The 24,236-nt window shown below is 40.2% G+C and overlaps 1 protein-coding gene across 5 annotated transcripts in view; it reads right to left on the reverse strand.

The window, feature by feature from the left end:
• The window catches only part of ACSL1 (acyl-CoA synthetase long chain family member 1), a 96,626-nt gene that overhangs the window by 6,118 nt on the left and 66,272 nt on the right, over positions 1–24,236 (reverse strand). For 3 of the 5 annotated variants that reach the window (XM_072624008.1, XM_072624010.1, XM_072624006.1), the window contains exons 6-17: positions 22,430–22,529; positions 22,003–22,181; positions 19,909–19,941; positions 19,677–19,728; positions 18,600–18,673; positions 16,286–16,363; positions 12,767–12,901; positions 11,914–12,048; positions 10,057–10,152; positions 4,788–4,860; positions 2,546–2,634; positions 1,741–1,857 (exon numbers count right to left, since the gene is read on the reverse strand). In XM_072624008.1, the coding sequence (XP_072480109.1) occupies positions 1,741–1,857; positions 2,546–2,634; positions 4,788–4,860; positions 10,057–10,152; positions 11,914–12,048; positions 12,767–12,901; positions 16,286–16,363; positions 18,600–18,673; positions 19,677–19,728; positions 19,909–19,941; positions 22,003–22,181; positions 22,430–22,529 (1,161 nt within the window). Of the gene's footprint in view, positions 1–1,740; positions 1,858–2,545; positions 2,635–4,787; positions 4,861–10,056; positions 10,153–11,913; positions 12,049–12,766; positions 12,902–16,137; positions 16,216–16,285; positions 16,364–18,599; positions 18,674–19,676; positions 19,729–19,908; positions 19,942–22,002; positions 22,182–22,429; positions 22,530–24,236 lie in introns of all 5 variants that reach the window. The other 2 variants (XM_072624011.1, XM_072624007.1) reach the window with 2 other exon arrangements.

A 24,236-nucleotide genomic window follows, 5' to 3' on the forward strand; every position in this document is an offset into this window, starting at 1 on the left:
TGAAATTATTTGCCCAAACTCTCACCCCAAAGAAATAGTAAGACACACACACACACGGAACCATGAGTTACTCCCCAACAGAAAAAAAATGGTCAAAGGAGATGAATACTTTTCAAAAGAATTGCAAACTGTCAATACCCATCAAAAAATGTGCTTCAACTGTATCCCAAAGAGATCATAAATATGGGAAAAGGACCCACATGCAGCTCTTTTTTGTGGTGGCCAAGAATTGGAAATCGAGGGGATGCCCATCATTTGGGGAATGGCTGAACGAGTTGTGGTATATGAATGTAATAGAATACTATTGTGCTGTAAGAGATGAAAAGGAGGACTTTAGAAAAACCTGGAAAGACTTCTATGAACTGATGTTGAGTGAAGTGAGGAGAACCAGGAGAACATTATACGTAGTAACAGCCACAATGTTTGATAACTGACTTTGATAGATTTAGCCCTTCTCAGCAATTCAAGGACCTAAAATAATTCCAGAAGACTTGTTATAGAAAAATGCCATCTACATCCAGAAAAAGAACTATGGAGTGAAGCAGAATATTTTTTCTTTTTTGTTTTTTCTCTCTCATGGTTCCCCATTTGTTTTAGTTCTTCTATACAACATGACTAAAGTGAAAATATGTTTAATAGGAATGTATATGTAGAGCCTACATAAGATTGCATGCTGTCTCAGGGATGGGGGACAGGGATGGGGGAGTACAAGGACGGGGTAAAAATTTAAAACTTATGGAAGTGAATGTTGAAAACTAAAAAAATTTAAACTTAAAAAATGTGCCCCAAATCACTCATAAGAGGAATGCAAATTCAAACCTCTTAGTTCACCTCAAACTTAATTAGAAAATCAACAAAGACATCAAAAAACAGATAATCACCGTTGGATGGGCTGTGGGGAAATATGTGGATGGATGAACCACAGCAGGAATTGTGGATTGGTCCATTCTGGATCATAATTTGGAATTTTGGGGGAAAAAAGTGATTCAAACTTTAATATTGTTTGGCCCAGGAACCTTACCACTGTTTGTCTCAGTTTCCTCATCTGTAAAACGGGGGTAAAAATACCACTTACCTCTCAGAGCTATTGTGAAGATCAAATGAGATAACATTTGTAAAAGTGCTTAGCACGGTGCCAGGCACACATAAATGTTAGTGACCATCATCAGCATTATTTTTATCTTTACTAGGCACATTCCCCAAGATAGAATGAAAGGTGCAGTATATGCTAAAATATTCATACCAGCCTTTCCATGGTAGCAAATACCTGGGAACAAACTGAATGCCTATCAGTTAGGAAATGCCTGAGCATACTATGATATAGAGATGCAATGGAAGATCACTACTGTAAGAAATGATGACTGTGAAGAATTCAGAGAAACATGGGGAGATTTATGTGAACTGGTGCTAAGAAAAATGAAAAGCAGAAAATGATTTCAAAATGTAAGTAAGAAGAGCCCTAAAAGGAAGCCAGGTAGGTAATTGTGATAATCAGTCTTGGTTCTGGACAACAGAAGATCAAACATGAGAGAAGGCGAGACTACGGGGCAGAAGGTGGCATGCATTCTCAGATACACTGACTGTTTTTATTTTACTGTTTTTCTTTGTTAGAAGAGAGAGTTCAGTGGGGACAGGGATGGGTGAGAAATGTGAGATGAACAATGATTACCCAACAGATTCTGTCCCATTCCACCTCGTTTTAGAGTAAAATATCAGTGAAAAGAGGAGAGATTCACTTACTGGTAACCATTTTCCAATGTCTCCTGTGTGCAGCCAGCCATCTTTGTCCAGAGCTTCTGCTGTTTTTGCTGGGTCCTTCAAATAGCCCTTAAATACATTTGGCCCTTTCACACATATCTGAGAAAGTAGGGATTTTCATACTATTAATGCCATAAACTAAATTGCTAAAGCAGAGAAAAAGTTCAATTCATGAGATTTAATAAGGCTTTTCTCAAAAGGAAAAAAAATGTTTTTCTCCCAGTAGCTGTACTCCAGAGCTGAAGAAAGACTTTACAACTTTACAAGAAGAACCTTGGGGTAAACCTCCCTTCAAGCCCTGGCAGTGATAGACGAGATGTCAGGAGGTGGGGAGGGCTCTGTCACGGTGCTTAGGGTTAAGGATAGTTAGTCCCTGTCTCACTCCTGGCCCCAAATTCCCAATAAAGTACCTTTAGGTCATTAGGATCTCATTATTTAATCTGTAAGAAATTCAATAATTGGTACCTAGGGTAATTAGGACCTAAGCTCCAAGGACAGAGGCCACTGGAGGCCTCCAGGCTCTACAAGCCCCTGGGTCCAGCTCTTTTCCTGTTTTCTCAGGGAAAGAACAGAGGCATTACTGCATAACTTCTGTCCTCCATGCCCATAGTGTTTCCCTCCTACTAATTTAAAAGCAAAGGCATCTTAAATGATATTAAATGTTTCACTGTAGAATCACCAATTAGATTAAATCTTAAAGTTCCAACTTGCAGCTGCCTTCTCTTGAAAGAGGGGTGACAAAAGGAGACGATGGTGAAACTTCAACAATCAGTACAAATTTACTTACCTCACCTTCTCCCTTGGCAGCCATATAATTCATTTCTTCTACATCGACAAGCTTTATAAGATTGCAAGGCATTGGAGCGCCAACGTGGCCTATGCATCAAATCAAATATGACCATCACTCATTTCGGACTGGTCACCATCCCCTTGGCACCTGGCTCAAGAACTTTTATTCAATGACATTCGTCCAACACATTTATCATTGTTTTTTGGTTATTTCAGTTGTGGCTAACTCTTAGTGACCCCATTTGAGGTTTTCTTGGCAAAGATACTGGAGTGATTTGCCTTTTCCTTCTCCAGTTCATCTGACAAATGAGGAAACTGAGGCAAACAAGGTTATTAAATGACTTACCAAGGATCACACAGCTAGTAAGTGCCAGAGGTCACATTTGAACTCACATGGATGAATCTTCCTGACTCCAGGCCCAGCACTCTACCCACTTTACCACCTAGCTGCCCAACACATTTATTAAGGGTCCACTATGGTAGTAAAGCTAGGAGAGGATGCGGCGGTTAGATCAGAGGTTCTTCATCTTTTTTGTGGGTCATGGACCCCTTTGGCAGTCTGGTGACCTATGGACCCCTTCTCAGAGCAATGTTTTTAAGTGTGTAAAGAAAAATACACAAAATTACAAAAGAGAGTGATTATACTGAAAGTTATGTGTGTGTGTGTGTGTATATATATATATATATATATACACATATATGTGTGTATACATAGATATATACATGTATGTCTATATGTATGTGTATATACATGTATGTATATATACAGTTACATATATACATATTTATGTGTATGTATGCATATATATATATATATATATATATATATATATATATATATATATATAATATATAAAATAGTGTTCATTCATTCATTCATTCTGCTGTAGTAGTCAAGATCACTCCCCGGGTTTGACTGGTCTCAGACGTTTGATTAATTGTGCCACCTGGAGCAAATTACTTAACTTTTCAACCTTAGGTGACTCAGTAGGACTTTGATCTACTAAGTCCAAGAGGAGTTATGATCCAGTAAACTAGACTCTCATCCTGAGAAATTCCCTACCTGCCAACCCCTCAAAGCTCCTTTGATTTCCTATGCATGCATAACTCAGTGAGCTCCACAGTGAGGGAAAGAAAAAGATGGGAGATGAACCATCCCTTTCTTCAAGGCACAAGATCAGAAACCCTGGTTTTCAAATGCTGCCAAATGCTATGTATGACCACAGGCAAGTTACTGAATATCTGTTTATAGCTTTCTAAAGCTATAAATTATAGATTGCTGCTGATAGCATCAGTAGAAGGAGTTCCCAAATCACGGAGTTTCCTTATATAATCAGGTCAAAAGTCTGGGCTGAAAAAAGAAAAAGTCTACTTTATTATGCTAAGCACTGAAGGAGAGAGAAAAATTGAAAAGACACAGTCCCTGCTCTTAAAGCTTATAATTTAGGGTATTATGCACACATACACACACACATACAGTGTGTAGATGCATATAAATAAAATTTATATATACACATGTACACACATATACACACAAACACACATATACATATGCATGAACATTTTGTATGTGTACTCTATACACATTTTGTATGTATGTACTTCGTTGTAGTGCGACTATGCTGACCTCAGGAGGTCAGGAAGACCAGTTACTTAACCTCTGGCCTTGGTTCCTCATTTAAAAGATGTGGAGGTGGGAACCCACATCCTCTCTAAGCTAGAAGCTTTTCTTCCAGCTCTCTCTCTCTCTCTACACGTGTGTGTGTGTGTGTGTGTGTGTGTGTGTCTGTGTGTCTGTGTGTGTGTGTGTGTGTGTTTACTACCTCTCCCCCTCCACAAAAATGAGTTTCAGATTCAGAACTGGAGAAGTCCCTTTCCAAAGCTTCCTGGGCTGGACATTCAGAATACTTTGCTGAAGGCCAATAACTCTACCTACCAACCCCTGAAAGCTCCTTTGATTTCCTATGCATGCATAACTCAGTGAGCTCCACAGTGAGGGAAACACAAAGATGGAAGAGGAACCATTCCTTTCTTCAAGGCACAAGTGTAGGGAGAAGAGAAGACCCATGAAGACAGACTGGCACAGATCACTTCAGATGACACAGCAGCCACTTTACAGTTCAGTTGGCTGCAAACTCTTTGGCCTGAAGACTCAGTGTGCACAGAAATCTGAGGAGCATCCCTTAAATCTCTGACTGATTAACTTAACACTAAAGAGGTCATAAGAAGTATAACCATACCAGCTGTCCAGTCTCCTGGCACCGTCAAGGAACATCCAGCTGTGCATTCTGTTTGTCCATAGCCTTCATAGAACTACAATGTCAAAAACATTAAAAGTTATTTGTTGTCACCAAAAGTTTTATATCACTATTGAAAGGGGCCACATTCAACTGACCCCTGAGTTCTTGTGGACATGCCTCAGTTTAGTCCAGTCAGCCATTTATCTGAGTTTAATTTCCACCTGCCCAGCGTGAGGAAAGAAAGAATACATATGTGTAAATGTACACATGCATGCACACATGCATAGGTAGGTAAACAACAGAGGTGCCCATGTGGATATGCACATGTGTGTACATAATACATATGTATAGTTGTGTGCATACGCACACTGATGTATGTGTGCACACAGGCACATGCATGTGTCAACTTTAAGTCCTGCTTCTGTCCCAGGTGATTCTCTAAGAAAGTCACAAACCAGCTGCTTCTCTGTATTGGCAAAGGGACTGTTCTCCAACGGGGGATTCCCTACACCAATGAAATGATGGGTCAAAGATATACATTCAGGCAGGTTTAAATGCTCCATATATACACCGACCTACCAAGCTACGAATGCAATGCCTTTACTAACCCTTAGCCGTCAGAGGTGCCCACATCTGCATTTTGCATTGAGTTTCCTTGGCCTCCCAACAAGGGCTTTTTTTCTTCTTTTCAAACAGGGCACTCAATTAAAGACATTAACACAAGCTGATTTATGATCCAAGAGAGGAAAGAAACATAGGCAGACCTGCCAGTTCTAGTTCTGTGGGTCAAGGTGAGTTATGAGCCTCTGCCAGGATTCAGTGGACTGCCAGTGGACTGCTACCATGGACTGCCATATTGTAGGGAGAAATGTACATCTCAAACACCCTTTCCCAGATTCTTGAGATTCAGGGACTTTTAAAAAAGGTGCTGGATGAGATTATACAAAAAAGGGACAAGCCTCAATCTGTATTCAGTCAAGGAGACAGATATGTTTTTATCTTTCCTGTTTGTAGGAAGGCAGCTATTACACCTGACTTTTACATGTGATAGAAAATAAGCTATATGACAGCCAGTCTTTTGATTTGCAAGAAGAGAGTGACGAACTGATTGGCTCTTTTGAGAATGACTGCTTTACACTCTGTCACCCTGATGCTTCCTCAAAGCAGAGACTGATTAATTCAGCATAATGGGAATGACAAAAGTCATCCTTCAGTGTGTCCTTAATTAAGGCCTGGGTTCTGCCTACCCCATCACAACAGGTGTGTGTGTGTGTGTGTGTGTGTGTGTGTGTGTGTGTGTGTGTGTGTGTACACACATACATATATGTGTATACATACATATACACAAATATGTATGTATATGTACATGTATATATGTCTATGTCTATGACATTCCTCTGATCTAGTCAAACCTGCTAACAACTCTTTAGTTCTTCAACTGGGATTCATGAACTTTAAAAAAAATGTACATTTTGGTTACTGTATTTTCATATAATTGGTTTCCTCTCTGATCCTATGGACTTTATTTTAGACCTTATTCTGCAAAGGGGTCCATAGGCATAGCTAAGCTGTCAGAGGGGTCCAAGAGGCAGAAAAGATCGCGTAATCACAGAATAATTTCCAGACCTTGCTGAGTTTCCTAAGGCTGCCAGTCTTACTTAATTGTTACCAGAGTTAAGTCAGGAGCAAAAAAAGTTTAGAAATGTTAGCCACGAAGTATGGGTAAAACTGGCTCTGAAATACTATACAAAGCAAACACTTAAAAAAATAATAAAGACAAAATACTATAAAACAGGGAGTTTTTAGCCATTTTTGCAGCATGCATTCCCCTTTGCTATTATGATTAAGGCTTTAGACCTCACCTCAGAATTAATATTTTTAAGTGCATAAGATGAATACAATTTTGTGGAAAATAGTTACATTGAAATAGTCATCTCAAAACACCTTTTCTAAGTTAATAGATCCCAGGTTAATAATCCCTGCTTTAAATGGAGAATTTTGATCTTGTGTTAATTTTTATAAAACTGGATTAAAGACATGAGGCATTTTTTAAAAAGATATATGCTATGTACTATTAGTCTACGTGTTTTCCTCGGCTAATCAGCTATACTGAATTCTACATTTGTCTATTTAAATAATAACTTGAGTTCTAAAATGCATTAGAGTCGATAAGTTGATCTGCTGCCTCACATTTGTCCTTTCAAATAAACAGTGAAATCGTGTTAATATGTTTAATGAAGTAGCAGTCACAAGGAAATGACATTTAAATCATTTGATATTTCATTGTCTAAAATTTTATTTCATCCTTTATGATTGATAATTATTTAAATAAAGCTGATATTTTGCATATGTTCAAATTTTTTTTTTAAATGACCACTGATAAAACAAGCGCAAAACCAACCTCTAACCATTTGTAGAGTTGTGAGTTGGTGCTGCTTTTTTTAGAACAGTATGGTAATTATCAAAGAAAAATAATGAAAATGGAAATATTCTTTGATCAACTGTCTCACTACTGGGACTGCATTCTGAGGATATCAAGAGGACAAGGGACCTGGCTGTACAGAAACATTTAGTACGTCTTAGCTTGTGTTAGCAACATACTGGAAATTTCTGTGCGACCATCAGGGAAGAACTCAACAAAGTGCGGTACACATCCATGTGTTTATTACATGGTACAGGGAGCACCCAGACCACTGAACCCACGGGTCTCTGAAGTGCTCTGCATGGGCCTCAGCTTGATGCCGCTCAAGGTGCTGATGTTTGTTGTCCTTCATTCTGGAAGAGGACCGTGGCATCAGGGAGGTGATACCATGACATGAAAGTGAACTGGATTGAAGTGAGGGAGAGCTGTGCAAAGTCCCCAGCCTCACTTACACCTCTGGAGCCATCTGATCTGGGACCAGTGGTAAGATACAGATCAGGACCACTGGAGGTGGCTCAGTGCTGTGGGGGACAGTGGCCTTTTCAAGCTAAGGTCTTATGTCTATTCAGTGATTAAGACATCAGAAATGAGATGAAGAATGGCAAGGAAGAGGAAAAGGAAGAAGAAGGAGGAGGAGAATATGAAGGAGGAGGAAGAGGAGAAGAAAGAGGAGAAGGAGAGGGAGAAAAAGGAAGAGGAGGAGGAGAAGATGGAGGAGGAGGAGGAGAAGAAGGAGGAGGAGAGAGGAGGAGGAGGAGAAGAAGAAGGAGGAGGAGAAGAAGGAGGAGGAGGAGAGAAAGAGGAGGAGAAGAAGGAGGAGGAAGAGGAGAAGGAGGAAAAGGAAAAGGAAGAGGAAAAGAAGAAGAAGGAGGAGGAGAAAAAGAAGAAAAAGATGATGATTTGGGAGGGGAAGACCCTAAGGGCCTCAGTTTACTCATCTGTAAAATGAAGAGACTGCACTAGATGGCATCTCAAATTCCTTCTTCTAGCTATACAACTATGACTTCATGTCTTCATATATTTCTATACATGGGATATGACATTAAGAACAACAATTTATAAGTTTATATATGAAAGAGAGACTAGAAGGGACACAGCATTAAGTTATTGTTTTGTACAATTTATATTTCCCCTTTTCCATAAACTACACACCCCAAACTATTTACAATTTTGTCTAACTTAATTTTATTTAATTTTGTTTAACTTTTATTCTAAACTTAATACCAATATCAACAAAAACAAAGAATTGAATAAAACATTTTTCTTTCTTTTTTTTAAAAGCACTAATATTTGCAATCTATTCCTTTGAGAACAGAATCCTCTTCTAGGAAGCGTAATTAATACCTACAGCCTAGAACTATTTATCCTAAGTGATTTCGCTCACTGTGGCAAAATTGATTCCATACCTTAACAGTCTGTATGAAATAGGGCCATCCTTGTGGATGAATTCTGTTTGGGTCACCCCACAGGATACTGACCCTCCATGACAAGATATGGCATCTATCCATCCATGCATCCATCCATCCAATTTATTGACACATATGGATGTATATACAGACATATATATGTATGTATACATATATATATATATGTATATATGCATATTTGTGTGTATATAGCTAATCACTGTACTAAGAGCAGAGATCACTGCCTCTGGAGTCAAAGGACCTGGGTTCAAATCTCAATTTTGATGCAACCAACCCTAAGCCTACTTAGCTCTTAAGCAATTTATTAGCTTCAGAGTTCATATCCACCTGAGTCAGAGACTCTTAAATACTGTGACAGAGTCCTGCAAAAGGAGTCCTTCAGGGAAGAAATGAGAAGATTTAAATGTCAAAGGCAGAAACAGTTTCTAGGAAGTCTAGGGTACATGAAAACTTAGGATTTCTTGGTAAAGAAATGAGAGTTGGGTCTGTCAGTGAGAACCATTGTTGGTGCCTCATGATTTCCCCATGTATCTCTGAGGTGAGCACTAGGAAATGCTCTCAGTCCCAGTGGTGCAGACTCTATGAAAAGGCGGGGAGGGGTCAGGCCTTTACAGCACTAGGTGGCCATCAGATGGTACAGCACATGGAGTGCTACAGTTGGAATCAGGAAATCCCGAGTTCAAATCCTATCTTAACTACTTACTAGCTGTGAGACACTGGGCAAGTCAACTTTACCTCTCTAATACCTGAATTTTCCCATCTGTAAAATGGGGATAAGAATATCACCTCCTTCACAGGGTTGTTGTGAGGATCCAATGAGATAATGCCTAAAAAGTACTTTGTAAACATTAAAGTAATATGTGCTAGCTATAATTATTATTATTAATTATTATTATGAGAGACTAAGACATTCCCTCGCTTTAAAGTACAACAATTCCAACTACTGAACAAACAACAAAGACTTTCAATGGTCAGTATGGCAGATGTGAATGTCCCATTCATAAATGGTGTACCAAGGAGAGGAGGGCACAGGGATAGGCTTCTGCTGGAAAGGGCACACAGGGGTTTTCTGTTTCATGGTTCAAGACTACGCTAAGCCCAACTATGCCTAAAGAGTGTGTGCCACTAACCAAGGCAGAGAACAGCACGTGCAATTTCTTGTCATCACGTAAAAAATACAGACTGGGCCTTGAAGAATGACAACACGCATAACCCTTGCACACATTTGTTATAATTTTGTCTCTTCTTCCAGATGCAAAACTGCCAACTAAATTGCTGCCCCTTACCCCATGCAAGGGATTAAACACACACACACATGCACACGCACACACACGCGCACACACACACGCACACACACACACATGCTTCCCCATGTTCACCGCTCATCTGGATAAACCCCCAAACAACTTTGACAACTTACCTGACATCCAAGTGCTGCTCTCAGAAAGGTTAGAACGGTTGCTGATACAGGGGCTGCTCCAGTGATCATTAACCTTACTTTCCCTCCAAGACTTGCCTTAAAGGGGTAGAGAGGGAAAAAAGAAAGGATGCTGGGTGACCATCTGAGAACTGATGCTCCCTGCTAAGCACTGTCAGGAATTTTTCTGATGCACTGAAGCCTCTTTGAACCAGCGCTCCATCCACAGCTCCAGTTCCGTTCTCTCAAGGCCATGCTAACTTGTGCTTAGGTTAAAGTGATTCAGCAGAAATCAGAACATCCAGAAAGCCACAGAGAATGAATGCTGAGCCCGGAGTCAGAATTTAAATACTGCCATCTCTCCTAATTAGCGAGCTCTGTGTGTGTGACTAGGGGATACACCTTCTCCCCTGGGTTTTTGCAACATGGCTATCTACTGGTTCTCCTCCCTTCTAATGGACCACTCCTTCCTTGGTTTCTTTGGTGGATTGCTGGCTTCCTCCCACCTCCCAGCCAGGCTGGTCCATGGCCTCTCCTGGGGCCTTTCTTCCCCCTCTTTTTATACTTCTGGTTTACCATTAGCTCCCATAGGCTCAGTGATCATCCCTCTATAGATGATTCCCCAGTTCCATCTATCCAGCCCTAACCTCTCTCCCAAGCTTCAGTCCTGCATCACCGATTCCTAGCTAGATGTTCTAAACTCTTTACATGTTGGAGAAAGAACCTCAAGGTGGGGGACTGTTTTTCATTTTGTATCCATATCCCCTGTGTCTAGCATGGTATCAGGCACATGGCAAACACTAAATAATAATTGTTGAGTTTAATTTTAACCTCATCTGTAAAATGAGTATAATATAGGATGCCCCAAAATTTGTGAAGCATTAAGCTTTTGAGGATACCCTATATCAAATCTATGAGGCAGCAAGGTGGTGCAGTAAATAGAATGCCCAGGTCTAGATTCAGGAAGACTCATTTTCCTGAATTCAAATCTGGCCTCAGATGTTTACTAACTGTGTGACCCTGGGCAAGACATTTAACCCTTTTGCTTCAGTTTCCCCATTTGTAAAATGAGCTGGAGAAGGAAATGATGAGCCACTCCAATATCCAGTATCATCTACTACTACTACTGCTGCTGCTGCTGCTGCTGCTGCTACTACTACTACTACTGCTACCATAGAAAGAGCACCTGGGTTTAAGGTCCACCTCTGATGCTTTCTACCTGTATGATCTATATGATCTACCTATATGATCCTGGGCAAGTGACTCCTTTTCTCTGGCTCTCAGTAAAGTGAGGATGTTGGACTAATTCAGCATTTGTTAAACTGTGGCTCTTGACCCCATAGGGGGTCATGAAAAATCTGGCAACGGTAAAAGGTTTTTGAACATGCAATGACCAAAAATTAATTAAAAATCAAATGTATTATGAATCCGAGGTGCTTCTGGCAGCACTCGCCCATGTGGCATTGCACAGCTTCACAGCAGCCTCGGTTCTGAACACAAAGCATGCACATTTTGTACTGTGCATGCTGTCACACCACACAATGCCAATGAAAGCTGCCAGAAGGTGAAAAGGGGTCCCCAGGGGAAAAGTTTAAGAAGCCCTGGACTAGATGGCCTCTGAGGACCCTTCTACCTCCAGGCCAATGACTGAATTTCAAAATGTATATATCCAAGAAATAAAATACCACGCACACACGCACACACACACACACACACACACACACACACACACACACACACACACACACACACACACACACACACACATCCTCTCTAGCCTCCTCCTCAAAAGCCCCATTAGAAATTTGGATCCTGGCTAGTTTAAGCAGTAAGAGAAATTGTGACATGTTCACTTATTACCTGAATTTTGTGGAAAATGATTTTATCCCACAGGCTGTTGTTTCTAATTATGCCACTTCGGAGTTCTGCCTCTTTCCTCTTGGAAGCAAAGTCCAGGATCCACCGTTTCACCATTGTGTCGGCCTGTCCAAAAATCTAACCAGCCCATAAAGATTACTAGGTTGTTCCACAAAACAGATTGAAGTCTTGCCCTCATGTAAATGAAGGCTTGTACAGCATTTGCATTTGAAGTTGACAATGAACACACAGCCAATAATTTCCCCTTTACTATTAAAGCTGTTGCAGGTACAGTTCACGTCCTATTCCCACCTTCATTCCCCTCTTGGCTCTGCTTCTGGCTTCCCAGGCTTTGCTATCATGCCTCCTCAGCCACTGTCCCATCCTGGAATATCCCTGTGCTCTTGAGGCCTCCTCCCTCCCCTCGGGGGCACCTCCTTCCCCATGTTAGCCACCTCCCATTGGGAATTCCTCCTGTACTGAGGCCTCCATGTTGAGTGTGGCCCAGTTCGGCCAACTTTCACTGGCCTCCTGGCCGTGTTTCTGACTTTTCAGACTTCAACAGAATGCCCTTGATCAAGTCCCCCTTTCCTTCCTTGGTAGCCCCCTTGTGCACTTTCTTTCTCATTAGGATGTGAGCTCCTTGAGAGCCGAGAATACTTTTATTTTTACTGGAATGTGTGTTCCTAGTGATTAGCACAATGCCTGGCACAAAGTAAGCACTTAATAAATGCTTCTTACTTCCCCATCCTGTCTTTGAGGGCACTTTAATATTGCTCCATGCAAGACTCCCTCCTCCCTGAGCTGGAGTTGGAGTCTCTCCCTATTCCAACCCTCCTGAAAGGCTTAAACTTACTCTGTCAAACATCCGGTTCAGCAATCTTGGGACCACAGGGAAGACGGTGGGCTGCAGCATCTTGAGGTCATCCATAAGTAACCGGATATCTCCTTGGAAGAATCCAATTTTAGCTCCATGACAGAGAATTACACACTGAAGAGGGGGAACAAGAAGGCATGAGTTCAGGAACCTGTAGACCTTCTGGTGAGAGCATCTCAGTTTGGCTTTTGGCCACCAAGTTCCAAATACCTTTAAATTCTCTAACCTAGACCATCTCATCTAACATTGTTCGTTGGTATCCCAGAAAAACATAAAAAGAGGTGACATAATATTATGGGAAGCAGTTACACACAGTATTTATTATATATAGACAACTGCCTGGAGAACACCATAGTGGAGTTTGATATATTGTAAGGTTGTATTTTTGTTTTATTTTTAATGAGTTATGTGTACAATGAAAGGAACACTTGCTCTAGATCAAACCTGCACAACTTGCAGCGTGCGGGTGACTGATGACCCGTGCACGGGCTGCTTATGGCATGCCAAAGGTTTGGGGCAGGCCTGCCCTGAAATCTGAGGACCTTGATAAAATCTCTGGGTCTCAGTTTCCTCATTTATAAAATGAGGGGTTTAAACAAGATGACCTCTGATCACAATATTATTGCCAAATAATATGGGCCAGAACATTAGTTTACTTTTGTTAATATTAATATCCACTGAAGTCTTCTAATACTTCAGTGTGGTATGAATGGTGGTAAGGCAGTTCTGAAATACTCTGTAGGACCTGGCAAAGATTTAGAAGCTGTTATGGCTTTAGGGGCCAGTCTGACAATAGACTGTTCCAGAGTCCAAGACCTGACTTCGCTAAGTCCAGAAAGGCTCGTCATCAGGAGGGCAGATGATTCATGATGAATGTTCTCAGCTACAATTCATGAAAACAGTCTACTAAAGGCAACAAGTAATTATGGTCTTCAGTGATGAGGAGAATCCTTACACTTGTGAATCTGTGTATACTTGAAATATTATGACATGAGTGTTTGGAGAAACAGATTATGCTGGGTATGCCTGCAAAAGAATTTTTGGTTATAATCTCGGGGCTAGAACATCATTAGATGATATATTTTAGGATTAATATAATCCTTGGGTAAAGGAGGATTGGGACTGGGATACATTTTGCTTTATTTATTAGAGGAAGGGATACTTGTGTACTTTTTGGTTTTAGTTGAAGATACTGTATCTCGCCTTGGTGGTTGTAAGAAAACGATACCATCCTTCATGGTAGAGGGGTGGGGGTCTACTGGTACAGAATAGTGCATACAATTTCAGGTATGGTCCATGGAGCAAATGGTTCTGCTGAATTGTTTTTGCCACAAATTCAAATGGGAAAGGGGAGGGAGAAACGGGGAAGATATGACTGTGAAGTAATACAAAAAACTTCAGTAAAATACATTTTAAATAAAGAAAATACTTCCATATTGTTCCACATGTAATCCATACTCCTAAAAATGTGATTTCTTTGAGAAGGGAAATTATATGCAAATTATATTTGTAGATATTATATAAAATTTTATACTGTATATAAATTACATATAAACATATGTATATATAAGTTATATATGTATGTATATGTATATACGTATGTATTGAAAAACAATTGCAAAAATTATTAAGCATAATCAGTATGACCCTTTTTATACTGATTTCCATTCAAATGAAGGTAAAGAAAGAGGTACTGTATGATGTTTGCCATCATTACCCTACAGCGCATTGCCAGGTGGCATTCATGTTGTGCACAGACCAGAGTCCGGGGAGAAAAGTGTGACCCCCATTTGGATCAATACTTCAAATGTAAATTTTAGTTGCTATGCTACTGCTTCACCCTATTGACTTCAACTATTACCTAAAGTCTAAGTTGATTAGAATTTATTTTATTATGATAAGCTTACTTTAAAAAAAACTATCCAAAAAGTTGTTAGACTTTCAACCTCAGTGAGTCACGGGCAGATTATAGTGATTGGCCATGTAGTGATACATTCCACTGCACATCTGGCCCTTACATTTGTTAAATCTATACAGCCAAATTAAATTAGCTTCCCTCTATTTTGTATTCAAAAGTGAAATTTCAATAGGTTTTTATTCAATATAGTTTGTTTTGGGCAGCGAGGTGACACAAGAGAGTGCCGCGTCTGGAGGCAGGAAGATTCATCTTCCCAAACTGAAATCTGGCCTCAGACACTACCTGTGTGACTCTGGGTAAGTCATTTAACCCTGCCTGCCTCAGTTTCCTCATCTGTAAAATGAGCTGGAGAAAGAAATGACAAACCACTCCAGTCAGTATCTTTGCCAAGAAAACCCCAAATGGGATCACAAAGAGTTGGCCATGACTGAAAACTACTGAACAACAACAAAACAGTTTCAAGGTGTTGTCCCGATCTATAGTTCCTTATGCATGGCCCTTTAAGAATTGTTATATACCATGTATGGTCACCATTTTTTTTTAAAGGAACACAGCCCATTTCACCTCTTGCTAGTGATCAGGTCAAAAGCAGCTATGGAGCACCAGTCTGATTCTTAGCATGAAGGGACTCCACTTTACAGAAACCCTATTCCAGAGTGAGCTTCTCTGTTTTCTTAACTTCTCTCTGCTTCTAATGTAATCCCTTACTCCCAGATTTATAACCCTGAAAACAAAACTGAGAAAGCATTCTTGGCTGGGTTGAGTCATGTGCTTATGTCAAAGCAATTTTGCCAAATCTGTTTATAGACTCTCCCCTTTCTCAAGTCAAACCCGAATGTGTTACAAAAATAAGCCCATTTGTACATTTTGACTAATAATGACTAACATTTATCTAATCAACTGGGTTTTATTATTATCTTCACTTTACAGATGAGTGACTTGTCCAGGGTCACACAGCTAGCAAGTACTTGAAGCAGGACTTGAACTCAGGTCTTCCTGACTTCAATTCCAACATTCCTTCTATCTACTTATCATCTAATTGCCTCAAATGCGACAAGAGGGCAAATCTTGAATAATTCGGCTTATTTTTATATTTATTTATAATTTATTAAATATATAAAAATTTATATAAACTTCATAAATATTTAATTTGGCTTAACCAAAAAAGGATGAAATTATACTGACTATGCATTGACTTGAATTTCTGGGTCAAAAGACTGGGTAGAATTGGATCAGAAGATCAAATTTCCTTTTTAAATATCAAAAAACTGACAGTTAACTACTCATGTAGATGTGCTCAGTTTAAACCCGGGAACAGGGGAAAAAATGAGGGTGGCACCTACACTGTTCTCAGTAATCTGAGTCTTGTACGTGATACAAGGCAAGAGATTAATTTACAACATCATCCCACGCTGTATCCCAGTCTCCTTACCAGCATTAACTGCTCATACATGTGAGCAAGGGGTAAATATGAAATGTGTGAGTCACTGGAGTTCAACTGAAGTGTTTTCTGTGAAAAGACAATAACTGAACAAACATGCAAAAAACAAGAAAAGTAACGCAAACAACTCAGCGCCTACCTCCACAATTCTCTCAAACATATGGGCAAGAGGTAAGAAAGAGATCAGAATGTCATCTGGAGAAGGAGCCACCACATTCTGCAAGCAAAGACACCAGCATGGCAGAGAAGCACAAGACGATTAAGATTTCCATTCATTGTCCACCCCCATATTTCTGAGCACATATTACCTTAACTTTACTGAGGGAGAGAACATGTGATCTGGGGGTATCTAGGGCTTTGATTCCAATATGTGGGAAACTCTTAGGAAGCAAAAATCTCCTTACTAATGTAGAAGCATTAGCAACTTAAGAGCCTCAGAGGGTTGTCCGAAGATATTAAATCTCTTGGCCAGTCTCATATAGCCAGTATGACATAAAGGGGGACTTAAATCCAATGTCTTCCTGGCAAGGCTGGCTCTCTAACCACTATGCAATACAACCTTCTTTTGTATTTATTACTGACAAGTAATCAGTATCAGCCAAAGAATGGAATTAAATGAGTTATTTGATATCTGGGCTACCATTTGTCTTCTAAAAGACATAAGCTGAATCCATTTAGGTGGTTCAGTCAAAGTTAGGAAAATCTGTGCACCCTGCCCCCAAACCCATCCCCTTCCCCTACTCAGGACATTAAGGAATCATGTGCTCTAATTGTTCAGAATTGTTAGCCCACCACTGCCATCGCTCCCTCCCTTCCCAGCAAGATCAGTTTCAACCTTCAGGTCAGGAATACAGGAAGTCACCTCTCAATAAAAGTGATACCACAACATTACAAAGAGGAAAAAGAAGCCAATACCAATATACTTGTACTCAGGAGCTTGAAGGTGATTTCAGTAGCTGGAATCTTATTCTTAATTTTAGCCCAATATTTCATCTCCCATGCATATTTTATTGGTTTCAAATAAACTTCAGGCCAACACAAGTTGTCTGTTGTCCCCTGTAAATAAAGTCTCTACCCTGTACACCCTTGAGTACCATCCCCAACACCTACTGCCCAAGCTTGGTCTAACCCCTTTAGGGTGATGGTAGGTGTTTGCACATGGTGATGATAAACTTGTAATCAAATTCTGGCCAAAATAAGGCATCTGTCAGGTTGGTGGGTTGGCTGATGAGCTAACATGAGACTGGTACATCTACTTTGACCTTCCCACTCCCTCAAGAAACTGTCACAAATTCTACACGTTAGAGTAATCATAGTACCAAACTGGGCAAACTGGTAAGTAACAGAATCAATAGTAAGAAGCAATTCCTTATCCATTAGACTGTAGTTATACAACAACCCAAGCCAACCCAACCCAACCTGCATCCCAATCACCGGTCAATCCAAAGGACAACAGCTATGGAGGTCACCATTTGGAGGAGCTCATCTTGGAATGTCTCTGTACCCACAGATACAGAACTGAAAGAATTTCCTATCAGTCTGATTTAAGGTTTTTGTAGACTGAAAAACTCAATTTCATTTTTATAAATGATTTTTTTAAAGTCTTGCATGAACGTATCACCTCCCTTAGATTTTCTTAGAAGAAGGAATAACAAGTAAAAATTTCACTTGATGTTGCATACATTTTAAAAAGTGCTTTCAGGTAGGGGACTGAGGGAAGAGTCTGATCATTAAAATTGCAAGACCCCAAATGGATCCATCTTCTCTCATTATTCAATAATAGGATTTCATTCCCTGAACCTGTTAAGTATAAAAATCTGCCATAAAAATTAAGGCAATGGAGTATTTTAGGAAGATTGCAAAAGTCAGATGTGTAAGGTTCAAGGTGGGCAAAGAGAATGTTCTTTGAAGGACAAAAGTAACATTGATTGTTCTGACCCTGCATCATCAGATGAGGGGTTGCCTAAGCCTCACAGGGAGTGAGGAGATAACAGATGTGTGAGGCAGCTGGGATGACAACTTTAACTTCTTCACAAGAGGATGGTAGATCTTGGGAAGTTGGGAGATCTCTAGTATGAATAAACCTACCCATCTGGCATCCTTTAGCATCCTCAAAGGGATGCTGAATTAGTCAAGCAGACAGAGCACGTTGAGGCCATCCTCTGTATTCTTTGTTTTGCCTTAACAAAATCTTTACGACAACATCCAAATGCAGTTTCACTGTCCAAGTTTTTAAGAGCTTTTACTGGCCAATCTGCCTCCACAGTGGCAGGCAGGAGTTGGGATGCAGGGAAGGGCAACTTATGGATGTGCTCCACCGACATCTTAATGAATATTCAAAAATCACCCGTACTTCAGCTAGATCACCAAAGAACAATGGGCTTAACTACTTCAATTCTTGTGGCTTAATGCCACCTAACACAGACAGCCATTCCAGCATTTCCAGTGGTTACCTCTGTCACTTTCACAAAAGCTGAACAGTTGCTCACTACATTTCGATGAGTGATCAATGCCCCTTTGGGATTGCCTGCAGAACACAGTGGGAGCAGAAGAGTGTTAAAGCCAATGGAACACATTCTAAAAAAGACAACACCAACAATAATAATAGCTAGCAATTATCTGGTACCTACTATGTGCCAGGAATTGCAAATATGATCTTATTTGAACCTCACAACAACCCTGAGAGGTACTATTATGATCCCCATCTTATAGTTCAAAAAACTGAGGCAGAGGTTAAGTAACTTGGCAAGGTAACACAGCTAGTAAGTGTCTGAAGATGGATTTAAACTCAGGAAGATGAGTCTTTGACTACAGGGCCAGCCCTCTGTCTGCTGAGTCACTCAGCTGTATGATGGGGCATTTAAGAATGCCTTACATGCCTCTTAAGATGGATGGCAGTTTAGAAAACACAATTCCAACAAGTCAAGTCCTTCAATATTTGTCATACCATGTCCCACCATCAACTAGTCTCTCTGCCAAAATCCAGTGGCTGAGCTAAGTAAACTTTATCATTGCTGTTATGTATATGACCCAGTTCTGAATGGTGGATAACAATAAGGGAAAACCAGGGATTCCTACCCTCAAAATCACCTAAGGCACCATCTGCCTTAGAGAATGGGTATATTCATCAACAGTTATTTGAGGCCCTGCTGAATGAGGTATCCCACACTTGCATTCCCCAATGGGCTGGAACTAGATTAAGACAAATTTGGGAAATATTTAACAAAAGAAATAAAAAAACCAGTAAAACTTAGATAAAAACATTTTAACATGAAGCTAATATTCAGCCTGCAGAGATCCTTATGCACAGATTAGTGGCTGCCATTTTTGTCTGAGTTTGACACTTTTGTTCTACTAGATGCTTAAAGTTTTCTATAAAACACAGAGAAGGCACACTTCAGGCCAAGCCAAGCAGCCTTCACAATCTACCTACTGCAATCAGTAACAAGGGGGAGAGAGGGATTTAATTCTCTGAAAGAAGCACAAACTTTCCAGTTTCTATGCAAAGACTCTCCCATTTCAAAACTTACCTGTTGTCCCACTGGTGAAACATATCACGGCAAGGTCACCAGGCGACGGAGGCTAAAATGGTTAGGAACAAATTTAGTACAAGCCTGAAGAAGCCAGTCAAGGATAACATTCCAGGGAGGCTAAGGGCTCTACTGCTTTTCTGAAATGACTCAGTTGTTTTCATGCCACAGAAAGGAGGCAGTTCTGAGAGGACAACAAAACTCTGATGGGATGATTTCCTTATACACATACCTTTGGCTTTCTTCTGTTAGCTCTTCCCAGGTCCTAAAACAGAGAATGAGGGAAAATAGGATACAAGTTACCATTTGGTGTGGTCTTGATGCTAGGTGCCCAAAACTGCTAAGTAGGGGAGATAGAGACAAAGAACTGTAACCACTCAGGGAAATGTCAACCAGGCACTTTGGTATCCTTCACTCAGCAGCTAACTCCCCAATGAGGAAAGCATACATTTCTGAATCAAATAACAGTAGTCACTGGGATTAAACTAAACCTGAACCTAATTAAGCACTACACTTCACTTTTCTAAACAGATCCTACTGTTCTGATGTAAGAGGTGCTAAGTAAGGTCTTCGGTGTTGGAAACAAAACATATTATTTGAAGATGGCAAATGTTCTGCCTGTTCTAAATATAAATTTCTTTTAGTACTATCCTTTGATACAATTTTTTACAGTCTAGGAGGTATGATTTACAGACACCTTCTTTAAAAATTTGTGTGTGTGCATAGGAGGACATGCATGCCATAAACACAAACACATCCTGGCAGGTAGTGCTAAGCAATGGATACATTTGGTTCAGTGAAAAAGGCAAAAATAATATAGAAACAGATCCTCTACAAGAGAGAGACTTAAGTGTTGGCCCAGCCTGAAGAGATCCAGCTACCTCTAGCTTTCACACCCATGAGGTATGAGGTTCTAGAAATCCATGTTTCCAGGAATCTTTCCCTCTCTACCCAGTCACCTTTAGAAAGAGAAACTAATATTTAAGAGAAGCTCTCAGGAGGGCACAATGAGGGAGACACACTCCTAAAAGAACATCTTAAATAGCCTTCTGCTTTTCAGACATCTAGGAAGTGACTATCTGGGTGGACTAAGAATAATAAGTCATTTTTATGATGCTTTCAGATTTGCTAAATGCTTTTATCTCCTTAAGTTCCCACAACCCCCTGTGATGTAGTTGCTGTTATTTACATCTTCCATAAGGAAATGGAAGCTCAGATAGGTCAAGGGACTTAGCTAGAGTCACAGGTTCATAGGACCCCAGATTTAACACATGGAAGGGACCAGGAGGTCTATCTAGTCAAACCCCTTCCCTTTATAGTTGAAAAAACTTAGGCTTAGAGAGGTTGACTTTCTTAAGGTCACATAGGTCTATCAGAAGTAGAGATTAACCCATTTAACCCTGATGTTGGGAAAGATGGAAGGCAAAAAAGAGATGGGATGGCAGAGTGTGAGCTGGATAGTGTCATGGGAACAATGAACATGAGCTTGGACAGACTTTGGGAGATAGTAGAGGCTAGAAGGGCCTGAGGTGCTATGGTCCATAGGGGCAGAAAGAGTTGGACACTATCCAACAATAACAACAACCACCTGGCTCCAATCCCAGAGTTCTATCCACTACACCATGTTGTCTTTCAAGCACACCTTTCAGACTTCCAATCTGTGGAAATCTGAAAGTCTAATCCACATTCAAAAAGGCAGAGAAGGCATGAGGTACTTTAGGAAGTTTGATTCCAAGCAACCTACAAACCACAGGTACTTTTTTCATGGTTGTGGGCCATAATAAGTACTCTAGACCTAAATATTTGACTTCTTCATCACAATGTTCATCACAATGTGTTTTCTTTCAGTTTAAAGTCTGTTGGATACATACAAGTTGTGTATGCCCAGTGACAGAGAAGGATTTCTGCCTTCTTAGTTACATGACTGGGCTAGGGAAAATGACCAACCCAGCTTAGCAGTACTGTCTACAGTCATGGAACAGGATGAAGTCAATTGGCACACATAAGGATTAAAAGGCACAACTTTGCCTTTCTTGGGTTATGATACTTGGACCAAAGAGCCAAATAACCCTTCGTAAAAAATTCACACATAGAAGTCAGAGTGATATAGTGGGGAAATCATTGGATTTAGAAATTAGGGAACCTACATCTTAGTCATACCTCTATCACCAACTAGTTGTGTGGTCTCTGGCAAGTCACTTAATTTCTTTAGGTCTCAGTTTCCTCATCTGAAAAGTGGGTGACTTGGATGATTGTTACCTGAGGTCTTTTTCAGCCCTAGCATGCTATGATTCTCTATGACAGCAGAACAGTCCTGTGTGATTACCTCGAATACTTTCATGCTCATTATTTCCACCCCACATTTCTTGCCTCGTTCCACGACATCACTGTCAAAGGGATCCATGATGATTATGGTTTTGAGACCTGGGGTTAGCTTGTTTTCTACAGATTCTAACATGAGATTGACTTTCTCTGGCTTATCAACAAAAACCAAAGACAGTTCAGCTGGAAGAGAAATGATAGAAACTAAGGTTAAAGTTGGCATTATTGAAAGCCTGGTTACTATTTAGTACCATGATACCATATGTTCACTTCACATTAAAGCAGCGTTAGCCACTTTTATACTTTAAGCACATTAGAAAATGCTATTAAATTAGCGCCCCCCCCCACATTAAATGAAAGAGAAACTCAAAAGAACCACGATTAATCGGTTGTTAAGCCAATATCCATTTGAAAGAACACGAACAACTTACCTTTGTTAATTATGTAAGTGATCGCTTCATTTCCAAGGGTATCATAAAGAGGGACCACCACCATTGAGTAGGCATAGCAACCTTGTTCAATAATAACCCACTGCATGGTGGGTGTCAGAAGAGAAAACAAAGCAAAAATTTAAAAAGGGCATAGAAGCATCATATACTAAAAGTTCATCTTAAAAACCCCTAGAGCTCCCCAACAAGGTCATGCAAGACACCATGCTGAGAACTATATAGAGAACAAAGCAGCATAAAATTTATTTCCTTCCTCAGGGGGCTTATAGTCCAGTCAAGAAAACAAGGAACAAATATATGTGAGTATAGGTGTGTATTAACTTAAATAATATGAGGATTCTACTGTGTGACATAATAGCTGAAAAAAAAAACCCAACCCAAATGCGGTCTTAGGCAACAACGTATTCAGAATGACAGCAGGGGCAGTATCTCCTGCCTATACCCTGGTCGGACAACATCTGCAGTACTGTGCTCAGTTCTGGATGAACCTTCCAAGAAGGATACTGAGAAGTGAAAACAATTAGAATGATAAGAAGTCTGGAGATCAGGCTCATGTCATTATTATGTTATTTGAAGAAACTGGGGATTTTTAGCCTGGAAAAAGGAAGACTTGGTCGGAATGGGGAGATTACAGACCTTCAGATACTTGAAGATAGTAATTTTATGGAAGAAGCCTCAGACTTTTGCATGGAAGCTGCAGAAAGGCACAGGTAATTTTGATATAAGAAAAAACTACCTAACAATTAGAGGTATCCACAATGTCTAAGGATAGGCTGGGTAAAAAAAAATGTAGACTCACTTGGTAAATAGCCATTGTCTACTGATTTGTACTTGGGAATGCTGCAAAGCCCCCATGCCCCAGAAAAAAATGGCAAAAGTTAGCTAAAATATCTCTGCTATAAGGTAGTTGTGTAAGGGTATCATAAATGAGTGTGCGCACAGAGCGATTCCTGAAGAATAAAAATGTGCTCAGCCATTATGAGGTTTGACTGATATAGAAAATCCTGAATATGTTGGGAATGAAAGCATCCAAGTCCCCCAAAGTAGGTTCCACTCTAGAAGGAGGAGATGGAGGTTTCCCCAAATGGTGTGTGTAGTCCTAAAATAGCATTCTAATGTGGCACCCTGGCATGAAGTCAGGGATTCAATATGCTGGGAGGTCTTTCACTGTTTCAAAAAAGCCTGCAAAAAAACTGTAACAAAACACCCCCCAGAGGTTGACTAGACTCGGCGGAGTTCTACAAAGCACAATCTAAAGAGTAAGTTCATTCAACAACCAACTTGGAGTTCTTAGACTGCTAATTAGCTCATATTCCAATTAGCTCACACTTTCACATGACACCAGAAGAGGTTTTCTTCTTTCAAATCACTAGGCCACGTAGATCTGCTCAACTCTGAGGAAACATGTATCGACAAACCCAAATATAGCTATCATGTCTAGATGAAAGCCAGGCAATATAGATCAAAAATTAGATCAAAATTCTACCTTCCCGACCTTGGAAATTGCTCATGAGGTTAAAAACACTTGCTCCTCTGGTTTAAGAAAGGCAGAAATAGACAGGGTCTCCCAAAAGTCTTAGTGCAGTTTAAAGCAAGTGGAACTGCATTAAGACTTTTAGGACATTCTGCCTATACTCTTCTTGAGTATCCCCTGAACCTTCTCCCCAACCACACCCCCATCTGTGTCTCTGTCTCTCTCTTGCTCTTTCTTTGTCTTTCTTTGTACTTCTCGATCTGTCACTCCCTTTCCCACGCTGAGGCAAAATTATGGATTGCTTGAACAGGACTG

Source organism: Notamacropus eugenii, chromosome 7 (assembly GCF_028372415.1).
Source record: "Notamacropus eugenii isolate mMacEug1 chromosome 7, mMacEug1.pri_v2, whole genome shotgun sequence".
Taxonomy (NCBI): Eukaryota; Metazoa; Chordata; class Mammalia; order Diprotodontia; family Macropodidae; genus Notamacropus; species Notamacropus eugenii.